Consider the following 23490-nt stretch of genomic DNA (forward strand, 5'->3'; position numbering starts at 1 on the left):
GTGAAGGATAAGTTATTGCATCTGGTTCCTTCCATAACTGAAAAGGAGGCACAACACCTAGTGGGCCTCTTTAGATTTTGGAAACAAAATATTCCTCATTTGGGTGTACTACTCCAGCCTATTTATCAAGTAACTCAAAAAGCTGCTAGCTTTGAGTGGGGCCCAGAATGCGAGAAGGCTCTGCAATAGGTTCAGGCTGCCGTGAAAGCCAATCTGCCACTTGGGCCATATGATCCAGCTGATTCGATAGTGCTTGAAGTGTCAGTGGCAGATAGATATGCTGTTTGGAGTCTTTGGCGAATGGTGAATTATAGTGCGACCCTTAAGATTTAGGAGCAAAGCCCTGCCATCCTCTGCAGATAACTACTCTCCTTTTGAGAAACAGCTTTCGGCTTGTTACTGGGCCTTAGTAGAGACTGAACACTTAACCATGGGCCACCAAGTCACCATGCAGCCTCAGCTACCCATCATGAACTGTGTGTTGTCTGACCCACAAAGTCATAAAGTTGGACATACACAGCAGCACTCAATCATTAAATGGAAGTTGTATATACAAGATCGGGCCCGAACAGGACCTGAAGGCACAAGTAAATTGCATGAGGAAGTGGTCCAAATGACCACGGTCTCCACTCCTGTCACTTTACCTTCCATCTGCCAGTCTGCAGCTATGGCCTCATGGGGAGTTCCTTATGATCAGTTGACTGACGAAGAGAAAACTCATGCCTGGTTTTCAGATGATTCTGTGTGATATGCAGGCACCACTGGAAAGTGGACAGAGGCAACACTACAGCCCTTTTCTGGGAGCTCCCTGAAGGACAGTGGTGAAGAGAAATTCTCCCAATGAGAAGAACTTTGATCAGTGCACCTGGTTGTTCACTTTGCTTGGAAGGGGAAATGGCCAGATGTGCAATTGTATGCTGATTCATGGGTGGTGGCCAATGGTTTGCTGGATGGTCAGGGACGTGGAAGGAACATGATTGGAAAATTAGAGACCAGGAGGTACGGAGAAGAGGTATGTGGATAGACCTCTCTGAATGGGCCAAAGAAGTGAAGATATTTGTGTCTCATGTGAATGCTCACCAAAGGGTGACCTCAGCAGATAAGAATTTTAACAATCAAGTGAATAGGATGACACCTTCTATGGAAACCAGTCATCCTCTTTCCCCAGCTACTCCCGCCATTGCTCAACAGGCTCGTGAATAAAGTGGCCATGACAGCAGGGATGGAGGTTATGCATGGGCTCAGCAACAAGGACTTCTACTGACCAAGGCCAACTTGGCTACAGCCACTGCTGAGTGCCCAATCTGCCGCAGCAGAGACCAACACTGACGTCCTGATACGCATCATTCCTCAATGTGATCAGCCAGCAACCTGGTGCCAAGTTGATTACATTGGACCATGTCCATCATGGAAAGGGCAGCATTTTGTTTGTACTGGAATAGACGCTCACTCTGGATATGGATTGCCTTCCCTGCATGCAAAGCTTCTGCCAAAACTACCATCCATTGACTTACAGAATGCCTTATTCACTGTCATGGTATTCCACACAACATCACCTCAGATCAAGAGATTCACTTCACAGCAAATGAAGTGCAGCAGTGAGCTCTTGTTCATGGAATTCACTGGTCTTACTATGTTCTCCATCATCCTGAAGCAGCTGGCTTGACAGAATGATGGAATGGCCTTCTAAAGACACAATTACAGCACCAGCCAGGTGGCGATACCTTGCAGGGTTGGGACAATGTTTTCCAGGAGGCTGTATATGCTCTAAAGCAGTGTCCAATATATGGTGCTGTTTCTCCCATAGCCAGGATTCATGGGTCCAGGAATCAAGCAGTGGAAACGGGAGTGGCACCCACTCACAAGATTTTTGCCTCCTGTCCCTACAACCTTATGCTCTGCAGGTCTAGAGGTCTTAGTTCCAAAGGGAGGAATGCTCCCACCTGGAATCACTGATTCCATTGAACTGGAAGCTAAGAATGCCACCTGGTCACTTTGGGTTCCTTATGCCTCTGGATCAACAGACAAAGAAGTGATTTATCATACTGGCTGGTGTGATTGATGCTGAATACCAAGAGGAAATCAGATTGATACTATATGATGGAGGTAAAGAAAAGTATGTCTGGAATGCAGGAGATCCCTTAGGGCATCTCTTAGTACTACCATCCCCTGTGATTAAATCAATGGAAAACTACAACGACCCGATTCTGACATGACTACTAATGGCCCAGACCCTTCAGGAATGAAGGTTTGAGTCACCCCATCAGGCAAAGAACATGACCAGCTTAGTTGCTTGCTGAGGACAAAGGGAATACGGAATGGGTGGTGGAAGAAGGCAGTTCTAAATACCAATTACGGCCACATGACCAGTTGTAGAAATGAGAACTATAATTGTTATGAGTATTTCTGCTTTGTATGTGTGCATCAAATATTTTTGTTTTCTTCACTTTTAAAATATAACACGTAAGCAGGGCTAGTGCATTTTCATTTGTACGTGTGTTTGTTGTATCATGTTAGGTAAAAGTATGACTTTGTAATTGTCTTTATTTAGAGATTATGGATGGTTTAAGGAAATGTGTACAGGTGCCAAGTCGACAAGGGGTGGACTGTGATGGTTAAGATTGTGTGTCAGCTTGACTGGGCCATGATTCTCAGTGTTTTGGCAGTTGTATAATGTTGTGATCTCTTCTCTGTTGAGATTTGATATGTGATCACCCCCATGATAGGATCTGCTGTGAATAGCCAATCAGTTGAAAGGGATTTTCTTTGCGTGTGTGGCCTGCATTGAATAGAAGCAGACATCCTGGCAAGGCTTGGGGAATTTTGCTCTCACTAGATTCTGCAGCTGGCTTCTGTTCATCTGGCCTCCAGTTCTTGGGACTTGAGCTAGCAGCTTACCTGGTGTCTTGCCTGCCAATCTTGGGATTCATCAATCTTCACAGCCTGTGACCAAGAACCCTGCACTCTGACTTGCTGATCTTGGATTCACCAGCCCTACAGCTATGTGAATCAGGAGAAGACTCTGTCCTGACCCATGAACTTGAGGCATTCCAGCCTCTCCAACCACAGAAGCCGTTTCCTTGATATAAATCTGTATGTATATATATATATTTATACGCTTTACTGGTTTTGCTTAATGTTCACTAATGCAAATACCTGTTGTAAAAATTTTCCTGGCTAAAATTATTAGGGCCAGAGGCTGCTCACTCAACTATGTGTGGTGAGGTAACAGTAATTGAATTCTGAGGAAAATATTAACTCAGCCCACATCCCTAGGGAGCTGGAATGGCCTTCTGTAGCTAAGACATATCTCCTGGCTGGATTCTTTAACTGGAAAAGAGCACCAGCCCTGTATTTGGTTTATCAGGGCATATGGATCTGCCCTAACTGGACAAGAAAGAACATTTGCACTCCACATTTTTGCTCCAGAATGTCTCTTTAACTTCTGTGCTTCCAAATGGTTATCAAAAGTCAATTAGGGGAATCAATATTCATAGGCAATTCTTTAAAGATTTGCCGCTCATCCTCCTAATATTTTGAACTTAATTCTGAGCAAATCAAATCTCTCGATTGCTGCCAACCTGGACTAATTACACTGAATCGTACTTTCATGGTATATAAATAATAAACCTACGTTTTAAACCCACTGCCGTCGAGTCAATTCTGACTCATAGCAACACCACAGGGTTTCTGAGGCTGCAAATCTCTACAGAAGCAGACTGCCACATCTTTCTCCCGTGGAGCCACTGGTGGTTTCAAACCACTGACCTTTCAGTTAGCTGTCAACTACTTTAACCACTGTGCCACCAGGGCTCCTTTGGGGATATAATAAAAAACAACCTAAATAATAGTATCAGATATACTATATGCCAGGCACTGTACCAAGGGTTTTACGTGCATGATCTTATTTGATTCTTACAACAACCCTTTAAGCTAATCACTATTATTTCCCCCCACATACACACACTTTATAGGTAATGTCAAAGAGTAAAAAATTCATACTCTCTTAAAAGTAAAAGTGAAGAGATTTATTGAAGGCTTGAAGCAGTTTAAATCAGGGATATGTTAGATCTCACAGAGCGAAATCAAATGCTCCGAAGTGGTGAGGTTGCAAAGACATTTACACGCTTAAATCAGGAACTGGAAGTACAAACTTTCTGATTGGTACTCAGTGATTCAGAGGGGAGTAAGGAAGCATCTTGAAGTGGGGATCCTTCTGGGATTTGTTCAAGTGCTGGATGTGGGTCTAGTTGATTGTCTACTATGCAGTTTCTCTGCGAACATACTGATAATATTTTTTTTAACTCAGTTACAAAGACCACCATTTCCTTAATACGTTAACTTCGTTACGGAGACAAACATTTCCCTAGATACCAGATTACTTCTACGTAAAGGTTAACGTCTTAGAGTAGAGCAGGTTTTTCAAGACGAAATTTAAATTCAGGCCTAGAGGCAAGCTTCTTTTAGTTGTGTCAAATTCTCCAAAGAGTTTAATTTTAGGGTGCTCTTTCTCAGTAAGAACACAGACATAAAAAGGTTATGTTACCCAAGATCACACAGCTAGTAAGTTCTAAAGCCAGGATCTGAACATAGGTCAGAAACTCTACGTTTAGTTAGTCTACCATACGGCTTCCCTAAAGTAATCATTTGACTTATAGGTAGCTCCATATTTCATACCAGGCTGTGGCCTCTGCTGAGTCACTTCAATTATGCAGCTCAGTATTGAAAGGCCCTGGTGAAGGACAGCTCTGGAGAAAACCAGCAGTCATCTTCTTTGAGGGCTCCTCAAAGTTTGCTTGGGACGAGCACATTCCAGTCATTGAACCTGACAGTAGATTCTTGAATCCCAGTGATCTTTAGTTTTTTGTTGTTGTTGTTGTTGTTTGTTTTTCCCATCAAATTGGAGTGATGATGATAGGCTGAGAGCATTCAAACCACCACAGCTATTGCAAGACAGAGGCTGTGTTGTCAGATGGAATCATGGCAGCAGGCTCTCGGAAAGTTGAGGGTGCCACGGATATGTCATTGAAGGACAAGTAATGGTCAGTCTGAACTCACGGCAACTTGGATTTAAAGGGTTGTTAAATAATTTAATCACAACTTTAAATACAAGCATCAGAAAACAACTCACGTAAACAGGGGCTTGATTGGCTCTTTATTGGCTCATTGCCCTTTTGGGAAGTCGAGGGCTAGATCTGGTTTCAGACAAGTCTGGTTCAGGGACTAAGCATAGTCAAGGCGCCATCGCTCTGTCCATCCCCCAGCTCTGCTGGTCGCAACTTGGCTTCATTGCTCCAGCAATGCTCGCATGTGGTAAATAAGGTGCCTGCTGGCTGTCCCAGGCTTACACCCTCCCAACTTGGAATTCTGGCAGAAATAAGATGTCTTGTTCTCAAAGTCCATTAAATCAACGTTTGAGAAGATTATCATTGGTCCTGATAATAACATAACCATCTCCAAACAACCTCCAGACCAGGAGATGGGATACTCTGATAGAACTACCTGGATCACACACCCCCTCTTGTAACCTGCATATGTTGGAAATTTGGAGGTGAAAGAGGAATTCACAGTCCCACCAGGTTCACATGGAGTAGGGGAAGATTTTCCCAAAAGAACCGTAAAATTAAGAAAGCACTGCAGGCAAATAAAAGCCATGGCTACACATAAGTCCACAGCAGTGACAGTTAAAGTAAGCATATCTCGATGGTCAATAATATCCAAAGGGAGAAAAAAGTAATAAAAGACAAGGCCTTCTCTCCTAGGGCAATTCTTATTCCCTTTCCAGGCTACTCTGAAAAATTGAAGGAGCTACATAGTATTGCTGGGATCTCTCTTCAGAAGATCTGGGTCAATGTCCTAACTCTGAGATGGAAGAGCCTTTTGAGTGTGAGCAAGTCCATCCCACTTTCTGGGGGAATCCTGGGTAGGGAATTAGAAAGAAGACCAGCACACCAGAAATGACTAGCCCTGTGACTTTTTTGAAAAATCACTTCTATTTTCTGGGTCTCAGTTTTCTCACGGTTAAGTGAGACTGAGGGACTAACTCTAAGGTTCTTTCAATATTAAAAAAAAACTAGAATTCTGAGCTCTCTGGACAAAGAAAAGGAGTCCTGGTGGCACAGTGGTTAAGCATCCAGCTGCTAACGAAAGTTTGGCAGTTCAAACCCACCAGCAGCTGTATGCAAGAGAAAGATATGACGATCCGCTTCCGTAAAGATTACAGCTTTGCAAATCCTAAGGGGCACTTCTACTTTGTCCTATAGGATCGCTATGAGTTGGAATCGACTCAACCGCAATGGGTTTTTGTTTTTTTTCTTTTTCCTTTCTTTTTATTTTTTTGAGAAAGAAACTTCACAATGTAGCTCGCCAGCCCCCGAGCTTACTTCCATTCTCTGTTGCCAAGGAAGGCAAGGCAGGGAAGCAAAGGGCTATATGCACAGAGCAGGCCTGCACTGTGCATTAAAAAAAAAAAAAAAAACTGCCGCTGAGCAGATCCTGACTCATGAAGACCCCTTGAGTTACAGAGTACAACTGCTCTATAGGGTTTTCTTGGCTGTAATCTTTATGAAAGCAGATCATCAGGCCTTTCTTCCATGGCACTGCTAGCTGGGTTTGAACTGTCAACCTTTAGGCTAGTAGTCAACTGCAAACTGCTTGCACCACTCAGGGACCTACAGTGTATATAGTGGGGGGAGGGGAGACAGCTCCAGAGCCAGAGACATGGAGCCTGTCAGGCATAAGTGCCAGGAAGAGGCACCTTCAGGACCCACAGCAGGGTCTCAGGACCACAGCTCGGGCTTGATGAACACTTCCCCATGGATCTCAGAGTTCAGCTCCCGCCAGTTTAGGACATTAGGAATGACGGTCCCACCTAAATAAACAGTGTTAATCTCTTCTGGTGACAACACGCAGTCCCACATGTTCACACTGCCAAGGTCTCCCACCAAAGACTGGTTTATATCAAAGTCGCCACCAAAGGAATCCTGATCCTGCCCCACGATGATAATCACCTCTGATCCCACAGTGTATCCCTTCCTCAGGCTCTTTCTCACCATGGGCTTCCCATCTAGCCAGAACTCAACAATCCCTGAGGCTGACTCCCAGCTTGTACAGATGTGTGCTGGAGCAGCAGTGGTTTCTGGGACACGGAATAATACCTCAGTCCCACCCACTCCAACAATATATCCTCTACTCTTAGACCCAAATATGAGGATCTCATTAGCCTGTTTCTGAATGGCATAAGAGAAAATGCCATAGCCACAGGTCAGATTCAGTTCGGAGTAGACGTGGAAGCACAGGGTAAACGCTTTTAGTGGCTTCTTCAGCTGTGCTTTCAGAGACACGTAGGAATCGGCTGACTCTTTGGGGAACACAAAGGCCTTCTTATGCATGTCTGTGAGACAGAAAAAACATGCATATAATGTTTGGGACTGAGAAATAGACTCGCCCCTTCTTCAGGTACACACACATGCACACGCACACACATACACACACACGCACCCATGCTAAATATTCCTTTGACTTCTTTTTGTACAATTCTGGGTCCCATCACCGCCCCCATATCAAATCTCAGGCATAGTCTTGGATATTCCCTGTCTGGCCAGAAACATTAAAGAGGCTGATCAATACCAGGAAACACTACCACAGCTCCTCCATGATCATTCCCTGCTGCTGATGTCATAGGATCTGGGCTCACCTCCTTCAGAAGGTGTCTTTGGGTGAAAGCTCAAAGACTAGATCCACTTCTTCAAGACCTGCCCCATCCTGCCTGGATTTATACCCATGCCTGCAGGGGAAGTCTGTGCCACTATGCAAATTATTTTCCATCACTGCCTCTTGACGTCAGGTGTCAGGGTTCTGAGAAGAAAGGATTCATAATCATTACAGAACAGAGAAATCAATATGTGTGTAACTGATTACAAACCCAGTGACTCCTGAGTCGCCAGTTCTTAGTGGGAGGAAAAATGAGGGAGCTCCCCAAGGACTCCAATTTGGCTATCTATCCTGAGAAAATAATGGAAAATCTTAACTTCATAGAGAAGTGGCCATCTGTGTGCACACGATAGTGGTTATCTCCAGTGCCTACTTCAGCCCAAGTCATAGAGTGTGATGGAGAAATGCTGACAGCTGCTAGAGACAGATGTCATCACTAAGCCCTTTCAGAAGCTGCTTGTTTACAGATTGGGAAATGAGGAAAACAATGATACCATTCACTGAGCCAAGGATAAATTTTTCTTAGCCAACTGAGTTTACTTATTAAGAACTTTCTGGTGTAGTGAAATATGCACCTGGTCACAAATGTACCACGCATCAGAGGTTCTTCAAACAGACTATTTTCTGAATATACAAAGCTTCAAGGAGGTATGAATAACTGGACTATCAGTGCTGGGAGCGGACTGGTCTCTCTCTAAATATATGACCGTAAAACTCGAGTAGTCCTCTATATTACCTGGCAATCTTACTACAGTTCCCTCCTGAATTGATTCTCCAGAATGACTATTTTGCTCCTTCTCTTCTCTCCTTAAGCCCCTAAAACCACATCCATCTTTGTTCTCAGCTGATGAAATCACCTCTTCATTGAGAAATTAGAAGCAACCAGAAAACGACCATTGCATCCCTTGTGGAAGAGGTTTCTGGCAGTTCCCCAATATCTATTCTCCACTTCTCATACAGTGAGAACAGAATTTTTAGCTGGACACATGGCCACCCAGCCAAACACTACATTTCCCAGACTCCCCTGCAAAAAGGGGTGACCATGTGATTAAGTTCTGGCCAATGAGACATGATCAGGAATAATAGCAATAATTTCCAGGTTGTGCCCTTTAAAAAGAAGACATGCGATTTCCCTTTCACATCTCTCCTTTCTTTTGGCTAGTATTCAAAAATAATAGCAGGAGCTGGAACAGCCACATTTAAACCACGAGATGCAAGCTACAAGTTGATATTGGCAGAGCAAGAAGAGGGATGGCGCTTGAATGACTGAATATGGAGCTTTTTTTTTTTTTTTTTTGTATCAGCCTACCTAAACTGCCTACCTGAACATTTTCTTAAAGGAGGAATTTTCTCTCTTGTTAGATCACTGTTAATTTAGTCTTTCTGTTATAGCAGCCTAACCAATATCCTTATACATCCTCCCACCACCAAATCATCACCAGCCTTTCTTCATCTTTACTCACATATTCTGCATCCCCCCTCTTACAAGGGATGAACTATCCCTACACATATCTAAGGCCAATGCTTGCACTTCTGCAGTGGATCCCAGTCCCTCTCAACTGGTCAAGGGATTTTGATACTCTCTCACTTCTGCATCATTAATGTCTTCATTTCTACTGGATCATCCCCAAAAACAATAACTATGCTTTAATATATTTAATATTTCATAGGAAGGAAAGAAAGAAGCCCAAGATTCCACATTCCCTCTAGCTACTCTCTGCTTTTTCTGCTCTTCTTTACTTCAAAACTCCTGGGAAGGGTTGTATACCCCCTCCATTTCCTCATCTCCTGTTCTCTCCTATCTATGCAAACCATGCTTTCACCTCCACCATTCCAGAAAACCAACATAAACAAAACCTCTCTCCTGTAAATTTAATAACCAATTTTCAGTCCTCATCTTACTCAACTTCTCAGCAACATTTGACACTTCATAACTTCCTCTTGAATACTTTCACATAGTTTAAAGAGTAAAATAATTATAAAGTCTCAAGCCTAAAAGAAGTGGCTCTCTGTCCCACCTTTCTCCACCCCTGATTCCCTAGGCAAGCTGAGAGAGACACAACCTCAATGACATTGCTTGAAACTCTGAATCCAGTCTCACCTGACCCCACATCAGGCCTTCTGAAGTCTATGAGCCAATAAATCCCCTGCTTACACATTTTTACACATTTCAGTTGTTTTTATGACATTTATATTTGAATGAGTTTTGACTAATAAAAATACCTTCATTTGTAAAGTCCTAATTTTTTTTTTTTAAATCCATAGCATTGTGTCCCTAGATTAGTCATTTCTTGCCCCTGAAATAATACATCCGTTGGCATCCTCACCACAGGAGTCCCCTCCTTTCCCCTCACCAGATAAGCATGAGATTAAGCTTAGCCACAAAAACGGAAGTGAAATATTCAAGATGATAATATGAGCAATGACCACTACCACGTTTCAATTTCTGCAGTTTCATACAAAAACTCAAAAAAAGCTTCCTTGAACCTCTATATCCATGATAGTCTATTTTATGAATCAATATCTTTCCAGTCCTCAAAATGTATTGGTTTGCAAGACAAAATTCTGAGACATCCTTACTCTAAAGATTGTATCAATTTGGTTTTTTGTTTGTTTTCCTGCTCTCTATCTTAATTGATTTATTAGTGTAACTTCTACTGGGCATTTCCTCTTTCCTAATCACTATTAGAATTGCTGTTCTGCTTTACCAGCACAATAGTTACAGTTGTACTTACGAAGCATTATTTTATGTCTCTGTTGCCACTATTCACACAAACTACTTAATAAAATCATCTCTAGAAAACGTGGGCCCAAGGTCTTTCACATTAAGCAGGTAAGAAGCTTTGAGGACTTTTTGAACAAGGAAATAATAGATCTCTGTCTTAGAATTTTTTTAGAATTGGTTGCAGTGGGAAGGATGTATTAGAGTTTCGGAAATTATAAATAGGGAGACAACTTAATGTGTCATAATTCATTAATTCAACCTGGGCACATTTTATGAGCATTTACTAGTGACAAGCACTAAGCTAGCTAAGTAGAAAAGTTATGCTAAAGACTAGTCAAAACTAAGTCTTTAACATAAGACTTTAATGTAAGAAGTTACATCAAAACTGTAGAGTGGAAAGAACGAGAATGCAGAGAAGCAGATTGAGAATCATGTCAGTAATAAAATGGATAGAACACCGATCAAACATGGAGCTACAGAGAGTAGTGGCCAAAGATATCTAGCTAGCTTTCTTAATTCAAACATTGTGTGAATGAGGCCAAGAGGGTTCGATCATTACTACATGGGCCAGTTAGTTTGACTTACTTGGTAGCCAACCACCACAGCCCTAAACAATCATCCTAAGAAAGATGAGTCCGAGGTCAAGAAAAATTGCTTGTGTAGATGGATGCAAATTCAGCAGCACCATCTCTGTTATGAAAAAAAAAAAGATAAATCCAGATCTTATTTGTCATGGATTGAATTATGTTCCCCCAAAAATGTGTGTATCAATTTGGCTGGACCATGATTCCCGGTATCGTGTGATATTCCTGCCTCTATGATGTTAATGGGGGAGGATGGGTGGCAGTTGTGTTAGTGAGGCAGGACTCAACCTACAAGATTGGATTGTGTCTTGAGGCAATCTCTTGAGATATAAAAGAAAGAAGCGAGCAGAGAAAAGGGGGATCTCATACCACCAAGAAAGCAGCACCAGGAGCAGAGAGCTTTCTTCGGACACGGGGTCCCTGTGCCTGAGAAGCTCCTCGACCAGGGGAAGATTGAGGACAAGAACCTTCCTCCAGAGCCAATAGAGAGAGAAAGCCTTCCCCTGGAGCCAAGGCCCTGAATTTGGACGTGTAAACTACTAGAATGTGAGAAAATAAACTTCTCTCTGTTAAAGCCATCCACTTGTGGCATTTCTGTTACAGCAGCTCTAGATGACTAAGACACTGTCATTTATGGGCAGTAGCATTACCTTCTTGAAAGGCAGCCTGTACAGAGCCTGGCACAGAGTTGGTATTCAGTAAGTACTGTGGGGTGAATAGATGAAGGGATGACAGAAGGAATGATGGAGAAAGTACAGAGGCTAAATATAATCAATGGTGAACTGAGCACAAGCACCAGTATCTTCTACCTATCTCAGTTCCTAAAAATGACAGAGAACATATTTTTAAAGAGTAAGTCGATACAGTGCCAGAAAAAAAAAAAGGGGGAAGAATTTCATGAGGAGAAAGAAGCTTGAGGGAATCTCTGAAAGACAGAACGCAGATAAATCAGATGGATAGAGGAAAACATATGCCAGAAAGGCTGCTATAAAAATTTGAAGTGTTTTGAGGGTGCTCCAAAATAATAGGCAGTGGAATCAAGCAGTAGAAAACAAAGCAGGGGACAGATTGGTTGAGGAGTAGCGGCCACCATCCCTTGCCCTCCTGGCCAAGTGTCAAGCTGCAAAGACCTTTGTCTTCAGGCTGGAGGACAGAGTGCTTTGGCCCCAGAGGCAGGGCACAGTCCCAGAAGGCTGGTGACACCCTGGAGGAAACCTTAAACTCTGACATCCAGAAGACAAATTACTGGTAGACTCCATAAGACATGCTGCCTATTCCTCATAATTCCTGGAAATGGACTACAGAAAATAGCAACAGCTTCTATAGACTGTCTGAAAGAATCAATGCCATGAAAAGAGGGCACCACACTCAACAAGCAGAGGAACACCTACCATGTTGCTGTTAGTTGCTGCCAACTTGGCTTCAACTCATGGCAACAAGAGAACAGGACGTTGCTCTGTCCTGCACCATCTTGCCAATCATGGGCATGCTTGAGTCCTTTGTCGCAGCCACTATATATTTTGAGTACCTTCCAATCTAGGAAATTCATCTTCTGGCATTATATCAGACAATAGTCTGTTGTAATCCATAGGATTTTCATCAGCTACTTTTCAGAAGTAGATTTCCAGGCCTATCTTCCTAGTCTTTCTTAGTCTGAAAGCTCCACTGAAACCTGTCCACCATGGGTGATCCTGATGGTATTTTAAATACAGGGTAGTATAGCTTCCAGCTTCATAGAAACATACAAGCCACCAGAGTATGACAAACTGACAGATGGATGGTGGACACCTATCTTAGGAAATAGAACTTCAGGCAAAAAGAGAAGTTTTTACTGAGAAATATAATTAACATACTCAAAACATAAAGCATAGACAAAAGACAAAAAGCTTGGGGATCAAAACTTTGAGACTCAAAACAGAAATTTCAGGGGAAGAAAACTTTGAAACTGGAGATAAGAAAATAATCAAAGGAATAATAGAATACTTCCCAGAGTGGAGGACAAAAGTGATCAGATTGAAATGGGCACAGAGTAACTAACACACAGGGTATGTAAAAAAGATCCATGCCCAAACAATGAGAAGGAGCTTGACCACTATGACAAGGAGAAGAATCTGAAAAGTATCCAGGTAGTGTGTAAATGTATCCTACAAAGGAAATAAGAATAATTGGATGTTAGAAAACTGTCAAGAAAAAATAATCCCTGTCTTATATAAACTTTTTCAAAGAATTGAAAAAAGAGAGAAAGCTAACTTATTTTCAGAGCCCAGTAACATGTTAACACAAGCAAGAAAAAAAAAATCAGGGGTCAATTTCATCCATGAGCATATATGCAAAAATTCTACATAAACTGTTAACAAAGTACATCAAGCTATACCCACTATAAAAAAAAATTTTAAACATCACCTAAGTAGAGTTGTTGAGCAAAGAAGGGCAAATGGCCAGGCAACATTCACATGCTGCTGGAGCAATATTTAATAGGGAACACTCACAGTCGCAGATGTGCAAGGCCCACATAAACCATTACATTTCTAGGGCAGTATGCAGGGATCTAGCAGGGCAAAACATCAGACTCTGGGAAAGGGATCCCTACCCTTGGGCTGGGAGGCTGCATGATTAGGGAAGTACTGGCCTCTCCCTTCGCATGATCAGCATTCTTGATACAACAGCAATACAGCATGACAGCTTGGCCTTCATGGCTGGAGTGGGCATCAGTCTTTCCCTCTGGCATGCTTGGGGGCTGAGGTCCAAGTCTTGCAGTTGTAGCTGAATAACTGGGCAAGCACGAGGAGGGTTCGGCACATAAATATTCATGGCAAGAGTCACATCAGCCATGTCCTGGCATGAGCCCAAACCTTGGAGTTGAAAAGGGTGGATTACCCAAGTGGTCTCTGTGGTGAGTTATAGTAGGCCAGCATCTTTTCTGGGGAGCCACCCACACAGGATCATCTTCCAAACCCATTGTCTTCAAGTCAGTTCTGACTCATGGTGACCCCATTGTGCAAAGTAGAACTGCTCCATAGGGTTTTCAAGGCTGTGATTTTTCAGAAGCCAGTCACCAGGCCTTTTCTCCAAGGTGCCTCTGGGTGGGTTTGAATCTCCAACCTTTCGGTTAGTAGACAAGTGCTTACAGTTTGTGCCATTGTCTTGAACAAGATAAAATAAGTTAACACTTATGTCTTTGGCTGGGTTTTCTCGAGAAGCAAAACCAGTAAAACATATAAATATATACAGAGAGAGAGAAAGATTTATATCAAGGGAACAGCTCATGCGACTATAGAGGCTGAAACATCCCAAGTCCATGGATCACGATAGAGGCTTCTCCTGATTCATGTAGATAAAGGGGCTGGTGAACACAAGATCAGCAGGTCAGGAAGCAGGGCTCTTGCATACAGTCTGTGAAGGTGAACGAGTCTTAAGATCGGCAGGCAAGACTGCAAGGCTTCTCCTGATTCACATAGCTGCAGGAGCTGGCGAACCCAAGATCAGCAGATCAGAAAGCAGGACTCTTGCTCACAGGCTGTGAAGATCAATGAAAATCAAGATTGGCAGGTAAGCTGCTAGCTCAAGTTCCAAGAACCAGAAGTTAGATGAACAAGAGGCAGCTGCAGGATCCAGAGAGGGCAAAAGCCAGAATGTCCACTTATATTTGGATGCAGGCTACATGCCCAAGGAAACTCCTTTTCAACCAACTGGCTACTCACAGCAGATCCCATCATGGGGGTGATCACATACAAACACTGAGAATCATGCCCCGGTCAGGCTGACACACAATCTTAACCATCACAGTCCACCCCTTGTCAGTTTGGCACCTGTACACATCTCCCCAAACCATACATAATTTCTGAAAAAAGACAAAGTCATACTTGAGCTTAACATGATACAACTAACACACATAAAGCAGAAAATGCACTAGCCCCATTTACAGCTTATTATTTTATAAGTGAAGAAAATAAAAATATTTGATGCACACATACAAAGCAGAAATACTCATAACAATTACAGTCCTCACTTCTGTAACTGGTCACATGGCCAAAACTTGTACTTAGAACCACCTTCTTCCACTACCCATTCCATATTCCCTTTGCCTTCAGCAAGCACCTGAGGTGGTCCTGGTTTTTTTCCTGGGTGCGGTGACCCAAACCTTCATTCCTGAAGGGTCTGGGCCATTAGTAGTCATGTCAGAATTGGGTTGCTGTAGTTTTGCATTGACTTTAATCACAGGGCATGGTAGTACTAAGAGACACCCTGAGGGATCTCCTGCATTCCAGACAAACTCTTCTTTACCTCCATTATGTAATATCAACCTGATTTGCTCGTGGTAATCAGCATCAATCACACCAGCCAGTACGGCAACTCCCTTCTCTGCCTGTTGATCCAGAGGCATAAGGAGCCCAAGGTGGCCAAGTGGCATTCTTAGCTTCCAGTTCAATGGAATCAGTGATGTGTCTCCAGGTGGGAGCATTCCTTCCTTTGGAATTAAGGCCTCTAGACCTGCAGATCATAAGGTCAAGGGGACAGGGAGTAAAAATCTGGCTAGTGGGTCACTAGGGGTAATAGTGAGTGGTGCCACTCCCTTTTCTATCCCTTGATTCCTGGCTATGGAAGAAACAGCACCATATATTGAATGCTAGTTTAGAGCATATACAGCCTCCTGGAGAACACTGCCCCAGCCCTGCAAGGTATTACCACCTAACTGGTGTTGTAATTTTGTCTTTAGAAGGCCATTCCATCATTCTATCAAGACAGCTGCTTCAGGATGATGGGAAACATGGTTAGACCAGTGAATTCCATGAGCGAGGGTCCATGTCCGCACTTCATTTCCGCAGTGCTGTGTGGGATACCACGACAGTGAATAAGACATTCTGTAAGTCCACGGATGGTAGTTTTGGCAGAATCATTGTGTGCAGGTAAGACGAATCCATATCTAGACTAAGCGTCTATTCCAGTAAGGACAAAACGCTGCCCTTTCCACCATGGAAGTAGTCCAGTGTAATCAACTTGCCAACAGGTTGCTGGCTGATCACCTTTAGGGATGGTGCCATATCAGTGACTCAGTGCTGCTATCTGCTACTGCAGACTGGGCACTCATCAGTGGCTGTAGCCAAGTCAGTCTTGGTGAGTGGAAGTCTATGTTGCTGGGTCCATGCATAACCTCTATCCCTACCACCATGGCCCCTTTATTCATGAACCCATTGAGGAATGACCGTAGATCCCTTTGGGGAAGGCTGGGAGAGAGATTAGCAGTATAAATTTTTGCAGTGCATTGGAGTCCCCCCCTCAAGGGGACCTGGTCTCCCCTTCATTCAAGGGGTTGTGGGTCTTTAAACTCGCTCTAGTGTGGAAAATAACTGAAGGACCGCGACTCTCTATTCTAGTGATTCAAGTTAGACTGCTGTTCACCTGACCTAGAATTCATCCTTTTGTACAGATCAAGTAAATATTTAGTAGATTATGTATTTCAGTCCTAGGGACACCATAACTAAGTAGCCAACACCAAAAGTTCATATGAGTCAGACTATTCTGATTACTGCTTTGACTCCACTGTCCATTACTGTAACCACACCTACCTTGTCTTTGTCTATTGAGTGCTGCCACTTGGCCCCTACTACCACAGGGTCCAATTAGCCCCATTGTAGTTAGGTGTCTTAATTCAGCTAGGGCAGTTCCCACTGTCAAATCTGATTTACATAAAATAGCAATCACAGCAGTCTTCAAGGATGCTGGCGTTCCCTTCACAAATTTGTTTCTCACCGTTGTGGTAAAAGGTGTGTTCTCTGGGCACTCCATGTGTGGTCCTGTGGGTCTAACCTGATAAATCCACTCTAGCATGCCAGTTTCCCTAAGCCTTTGGATACCTTCCTCTACAGTACACCAAGGCAGGTCTGGTACTCCAACTTGATTTAGTGTAGGCCATCGTGTAATCCATGCTTCAGAGACCTAACCAAATAAACTATTAGATCCTTTCCTAACTTCCCAAGCTGAAACATTGAATGAAGAATCTGTGCTTAGTGGACCCATATCAATAAACTCAGACCGATCCATCTTTATGTTCCTTGCACCATTATCCCGCACCCTGAATAGTCATTCCCATACATATTCCCCAGGTTTCTGTTTGTACCTATTAGAAAAGTCAAGCAGTTCTTTTGAAGTGTAATGTATCTCTTCCTGGGTCACACTTGGTACTTCACCTTTTGGGGCTAGCTAAGACTTAATTCTAGTTGTAGGTCTAGAAGCCAGAATCAGTAGTGTGGAATTGTTTTGAGAACATTCAGCATTGTCTTGTAAAGCCTGCCTCAGGCGATGCCCCAAGCAATGACTCAGGCAAGGGCTCTTTAGAGACAGCTGGGCCAAGGCTAATCTCATTAGTTGGGAGTGGAGGGGCTCATGGCTTTCTCAGCAGGATGGTGGAGCAGACAAACATGAAGTAATCTCCTCAGATGGGAGTGGTTTTGTTGAAAGGAGTAATTCAATGGAATTTAGGGGTTCTCTATCTCCAGCTTCCTGATTACCCATATGTCCCCATCCCAAGTTTTAGGATCCCATTTCTTTCCAATCAATGCCCTCACTGTAACTTCAGGCATCTCTCAAGGTTGGCAATTGAGCTGGTGTTGTAATTCAGCCACTCTTACAATAAGCCTCCGGGTTTGGTTTTCAACAATATCAGCTTTGTTACTACAAGAAATAAGGCTTTCTTTCAAAGCACAAGCAGAAACTTTGAGGTTGTTTATGCGACACTTGAGCTTTGACTCTGAAGCCCTAAGTGCCTCTCTTTCTTTCACCAGTTTGTCTAGCGAAAGTAGGACCAACCAAACAGCTTCTTTATACTTCTCATTATGACAAAATTGTAGAAAGGTATCTATATGCAATCACCCAGAGCCTTGCCTTTCACCAATATCTGATCCATTGGTGGTGATATTTTGCATATTTGAATTGCCACTTCACACCATGGATTAACAGTGCCCACTTCACTGCTGGAAGCAGAGTCATCAACATCTTTAAGACTAACCAGACTTGAGAACCAACTTAGAAAACTCATCCTTACAATTTTGTCTCTCTAGAACCATTCTCGATACCAAATGTCTCAGGCTAGGTACTCTAGAGAAGCAAAGCTAGCAAAGCATATAAATATACAGAGACAGAAAGAGATTTATAGCAAGAAACAACTCACACGATTGTAGAGGCTGAAACGTCCCAAGTCCATGGATCAGGATAGATGCTTCTGATTTACATCCCGACAGGGGCTGGCAAACCCAAGATCGGTAGGTTGGAGAGCAGGACTCTTGCTCACAGGCTGTGAAGATCAATGAATCCCAAGATCACCAGGTAAGCTGCTAGCTCAAGTCCCAGGAACCGGAGGTCAGACAAACATAAGGCAGCTGTAGGATCCAGAGAGGGCAAAAGCCAGAACACCCACTTATATTTGGATGCAGGCTACATGCCCAAGGAAACTCCTTTTCAACTGATTGGTGACTCACAGCAGATCCCATCATGGGGGTGATCACACATAAACACTGAGAATCATGGCCCAGGCAAAGTGACACACAATCTTAACCATCACAATTTAGCTCTCAAGGGTTTTCCTCAGAAGCACGGGAATGGTTTGAAATTAGAAAACCCTATCAACATAATTTATACATTGACAGACATAGATAGCAGTATCATAAGATCATCTCAATGAATCCAAAAACATTTATAAAAGTCAACATTCAGCCATCCTTAGTAAATTAAGAGTAAAAAGAGTAGCTACTAAAAACCTACAGCAAATATACTTAAAACTGAAATGTTAGAAACTTCCGTTTAGAGTCATGGACATAGCAAGGTGCCTATCACCCTATTGCATTTGTCCAGTCCAATGCAGCAAGAGAAAAAAAAAAAAAATGTGGGTTAATCTTTAGAAAAGAAGAAAGATGTATGGTTACTTATGCATATGATTGTCTACATTAAAAATGTAAGAAAATCTACACATAAACTATTATAACCAACGAAAGTTCAATATTTGCATTGATATAAGAGAACCGTAAAACACATTAATAATGTTCCTTTCCCATAGCAGAAATCAGTTAGAATACCTAACAGATAAAGATCCCAGTCACAAGATCAATAAAACCTGGAAAGTACCTGGTTTTAAATCTAATGGAATTATGCAACATTTTAATAAAGAAAGTTATAAAATATTATTAAAGGACATAAAAATGAATAAAATCACAAGCAAAACCAGAAAGCTCCTTGGAAGTAAGGATGGCGAGGTCGCATCTTACATACTTCGGACAAGTTGTCAGGATGGATCAGTCCCTGGAGAAGGACATTATGCTTGGTAAAGTACAGGGTCAGCAGAAAAGAGGAAGACCCTCAAAGAGATGGATTGACGCAGTGGCTGCAACAATGGGCTCAAGTATAACGATTGTGAACACAGCACAGGACCCAGCAGTGTTTTGTTCTATGGTACTTAGGGTTGCTCTGAGTCAGAATCAATTCAAAGGCACCTAACAACAACAACAAACCACATTCACTGGACGATCTAATATCATGATGATGTTAATGTTCTCCCAAATGAATGTATACCAGTGGCTTCTGAGTCAATTCCAATTCATGGTAACGCCATGTACGTCAGAGTAGAACTGTGCTCCATAGGGTTTCCAATGGCTAACTTTTCAGAGGTAGATCACCAGGTCTCTCTTCCTAGGAGCCTCTGGGTAGACTCAAACCTTCAAACTTGTGGTTTGTAGCTGAGTGCACTAACCATTTGCGCCACCCAGGGACCATTTAAAAAGTTCATTCTTCATGATCCAGCAATCCTAATCTTAGGAATATATCCTAGAAAAAGTCCCTCAGAGTTATGTACAGGGAAATTCTTTGCAGTATTGCTTACAACTGGAAAAAAAAAAATAGAATCCAAACATCCATTGATCAGGAAATGCATATTCATATGAAGCAATAGTATATCTCAGTTAAAAGAAATGAGATAGACAGGCATACCTTCTGCTCTGCTATAAATACAAGTGTCTGGATGCAAATAAGTCACATAGAATTGGTAAATAAAAGAAGGGTGTCAGTGTAACATAGAAGTTATATTCATTCATATGCCATCTTGCCCAGTAGGTTAATGTCATGAAGTAATCAAGACCATGCTTTCTCACAATTAGAGAAAAATCCTTAGTGGTATATGAAGATCTTAACGAAAGTGCTAAGAATTCTGCCAAAGTGCTTTTAGTGCAAGTAGTAGCTGGTTTAATGGCTCCAAGAATTGCTACACGTTCTACAGCATCAAGCTGCATGGTGATACTCCAAATGCTAATGAACAAACTGCCATGGTATTTTGGCCTGTGTTAACATTTTTTTTGTTGATGACGAAAGCTGCCCTTGGGGTCAGATTTTAAATTTTGATGAAATCGATCTCTGTTGGAAGTGATTGCCCTCAAACATGTACATACCAAAGGAGGCCACATGAGCCTGGGCTGAAGGCTCCAAAGGTGTGACTAATTTGTGAGGCTGGAGGAAACTGTCCAAGGAGCCTTCTCTATGCTAATAATTTCATTAGGATTGTTATCGTTTATGTTAGCGCATAGGTTTTGCGTGGTCTGCCCCTAATTATTTTTGGTTCTAATTGTCTATGGGTGTAACTATCCCACATGCCCTGTTATTTTTAGTGCACAATTATGCAGAACCTGAGGATTTTCAGGAATGTATATATCGCATTATAGCAAAAAAACACACACTAATAAAAGCTTGGATCTCAAAAAGAATGGATCTCAAAAACAATGTTGAATTTTAAAAAGATAAGTTATAAAAATCTACTTAAATGGTATTGCATGTTCAGCTTTTAAAATCTGAAACAATTTATATATGTACATAAATATCTATACATCTGTTGTGTTTATAAAAGGATTTTTAAATGGGTAATTCATCCTGAATACCCATAACTCCTGCCTAATGAGAAAAACATCTAAAAAACCAAAATTGAGGAACTTCCCACAAAATAACCGAAGCCAAACGTTGCCATCAAGTTGATTCCAACTCATAGCGACCCTATAGGACAGAGTAGAACTGCCCCATACCCGGTTAGCATTCTTCAAAACTATCAAGGTCATGAGGAACAAGGAAAAACTGAGACACTGTCACAGACCAGAAAAGACTAAGAAGACATGACAATTAAATGTAATGTGATAGCCTGGATTGATTCCTGGAACGGAAAAAGGACGTAAGTGTAAAAACTGGAGAAATCTGAACAAAGACTGGAATTTAGTTCATAGTAATGTTTCATTCCTCCACCCATCTGTCAGTTTGTCACACTGTGGTGGCTTGCATGTTGTTATGATGCTGGAGGCTATATCACCAGTATTTCAAATACCAACAGGGTCACCCATGATGGACAGGTTTCCGTGGAGCTTCCAGACTAAGACTAGGAAGAAAAGCCTGCCAATCTACATCCAAAAATTAATCCATGATAGTCTTGCAGATCACAACAGAATATTGTCTGAAGTAGTGCTGGAAGAGAGCCTCTAGGTTGGAAGGCACTATACAATAGCCGTAACTATGGACTCATACACGACAAAGACCATGAAGATGGTGCAGGACCAGGCAACTACTGATCTGTTATATATAAGGTCTCCACGAGTCCGAGAAGACTAAATAGCAATAACAACAATGTACCATTTCTGGTTTAGTTTTGACAAATGCACATTGTAATGTAAAGATGTTAAAATCAGAGGAAGTTGGGTGCTGGGCATACAAGAACTCTATTATTTTTGAAACATCTATAAATCTAAAATTTTTCTAAAATAAAGCTCACTTTTTTAAAAAGTTGTACTCATTTATACACACATATAAGAAGGAAACAACCTAGTTTCATTACCTGCTTGCTTCTGGGACAGGAGATAAAACTTTCTTAAATTATCTGTCTTGTTTAAAATATCTATATATATGATGAAAATTTCTAATTTTTGATGGGATCATTTTCAAAATAAAAAAAATACAATTTTAAAAAACAGGAAAATTTTTTAGTTAAAGGTAACCACTAAAAAAACTCACCTTTGAGCCGATTCCTACTCAGAGTAGAATTGCCTTATAGGTTTTCCAAGGAGCACCTGGTGGATTCGAACTGCCAACGTCTTGGTCAGCAGCCAAGCTCTCAACCACTGTGCCACCAGGGCTCCAAGGTAACCACCGGACCTGTTATCTGTTGCCACAGCAACCCTAGAGGACAGAGTAGGACTGCCCCATAGGGTTTCCAAGGAGTGGCTGGTGGATTTGAATTGTCGGCCTTTTGGTTAGCAGCCAAGCTCTTAACCACTGTTCCACCAGGGCTCCAACGTAAACACTGTTATGTTGTTGTTAGGTGCCATCAAGTCGTTTCCAACTCATAGCGATTGTATAGGACAGAGTAGAACTGCCCACAGGGTTTCCAAGGAGCAGCAGGTAAATTTGAGCTGCTGACCTTTCGGTTAGCAGCCGAGCTCTTAACCACTACGGCACCAGGGCTCCAAAGGTAACTACTAGAACACAATACATACAACTTCCAAACAACTCGAGGCAGAAAAGGGGAAGCATTGTGGTTTGAGGAGGCTTATAAGTTATACTGCCCTCATTTCCATCTGGGTTTTGAACCAATTAAGATAAATGAGTCAGACAGATGGAGGTCAAATTATTGTTTTTAAATCTGAAAGAAGCTAGGTTGGTGAACTTGGCTTAGTACTGATCCCTAGATACAGACAAGGAGCCCTGGTGACACAGTGCTTAAGCGCTCAGCTGCTAACCAAAAGGTCTACGTTTCAAACCCACCAGCCACTCCATGGGATAAAAGACCCGGCAATCTGCTCCCATAAAGATTAACAATCTAGGAAACCCTATGGGGCACTTCTACTCTGTCCCATAGGGTCACTAGGAGTTGGAATCGACTTGATGGCACACAACAAGATACATGCAGCGTTCCTCACCTAGCCCCAGGTGGTGCTGGACAACAATAAATTCCCCCTCACAGGTACAGAATATTACTGTATGACTGAGAGCAGACCAGAGCACATGTATTCTCTAGGCAAAGAGATCCCCAAAACACACACACGCATGCACACACAAAGAAGGCAAGAGAAAGAGACTGTGAAACCCATGCAGTTCCTTACCCCAAAGTCATCAATAGGATACACAAGGTACTCTTTTCAGTGGCCTGCTGGTAAACCAGTATTCTGGAGCAAAAATCCCTGATTTGTAGTGTTTGTCAATTTCTGTGGTGTTAATACTCACTCTGTGGCTGATTTTAAGTTACCAGTGTGACCAACGTCACTAAGAGCAGAGGCAGGAAGAGGTATGCAGACCTAGCTGCAGAACACCACTGCCTCCTCCCCTGGAGCAGAGTGAGTACAAGGGAAATGAGGCCAGAAATGTTACTCTAATGTTGCTTCCCTCATATGGAAGAAAATATCAGGAGCGGGGAACAAAAAATTCATCCACAAATATGTCTGCTTCTTGTTCTTT

The 23490-nt window shown here is 42.3% G+C and overlaps 2 protein-coding genes across 2 annotated transcripts in view; both read right to left on the bottom strand.

Annotated features, from left to right (window-relative positions):
- CRP (C-reactive protein) overlaps positions 1-23122 on the bottom strand; it is a 31534-nt gene extending 8412 nt beyond the window's left edge. The window contains exons 1-2 of the mRNA XM_049880913.1: positions 22051-23122; positions 18193-18313 (exon numbers count right to left, since the gene is read on the bottom strand). The gene's annotated coding sequence lies outside the window, so the exon portion shown is untranslated. The remainder of the gene's footprint in view (positions 1-18192; positions 18314-22050) is intronic.
- Positions 6618-8231, bottom strand: LOC126073820 (C-reactive protein-like). Its single transcript, XM_049880915.1, has one exon. The coding sequence runs from the start codon at positions 7389-7391 to the stop codon at positions 6780-6782; it is 612 nt and encodes a 203-aa protein (XP_049736872.1). The 5' UTR covers positions 7392-8231; the 3' UTR covers positions 6618-6779.
- Positions 23123-23490: the final 368 nt, after the last annotated feature.

The sequence above is a fragment of the Elephas maximus genome, chromosome 3, assembly GCF_024166365.1.
Source record: "Elephas maximus indicus isolate mEleMax1 chromosome 3, mEleMax1 primary haplotype, whole genome shotgun sequence".
In the NCBI taxonomy this organism is placed as follows: domain Eukaryota; kingdom Metazoa; phylum Chordata; class Mammalia; order Proboscidea; family Elephantidae; genus Elephas; species Elephas maximus.

Excerpts from the sequence above, each read along its gene's own strand:
- LOC126073820 (XM_049880915.1), bottom strand. The coding sequence starts at position 7,391 with ATGCATAAGAAGGCCTTTGTGTTCCCCAAAGAGTCAGCCGATTCCTAC.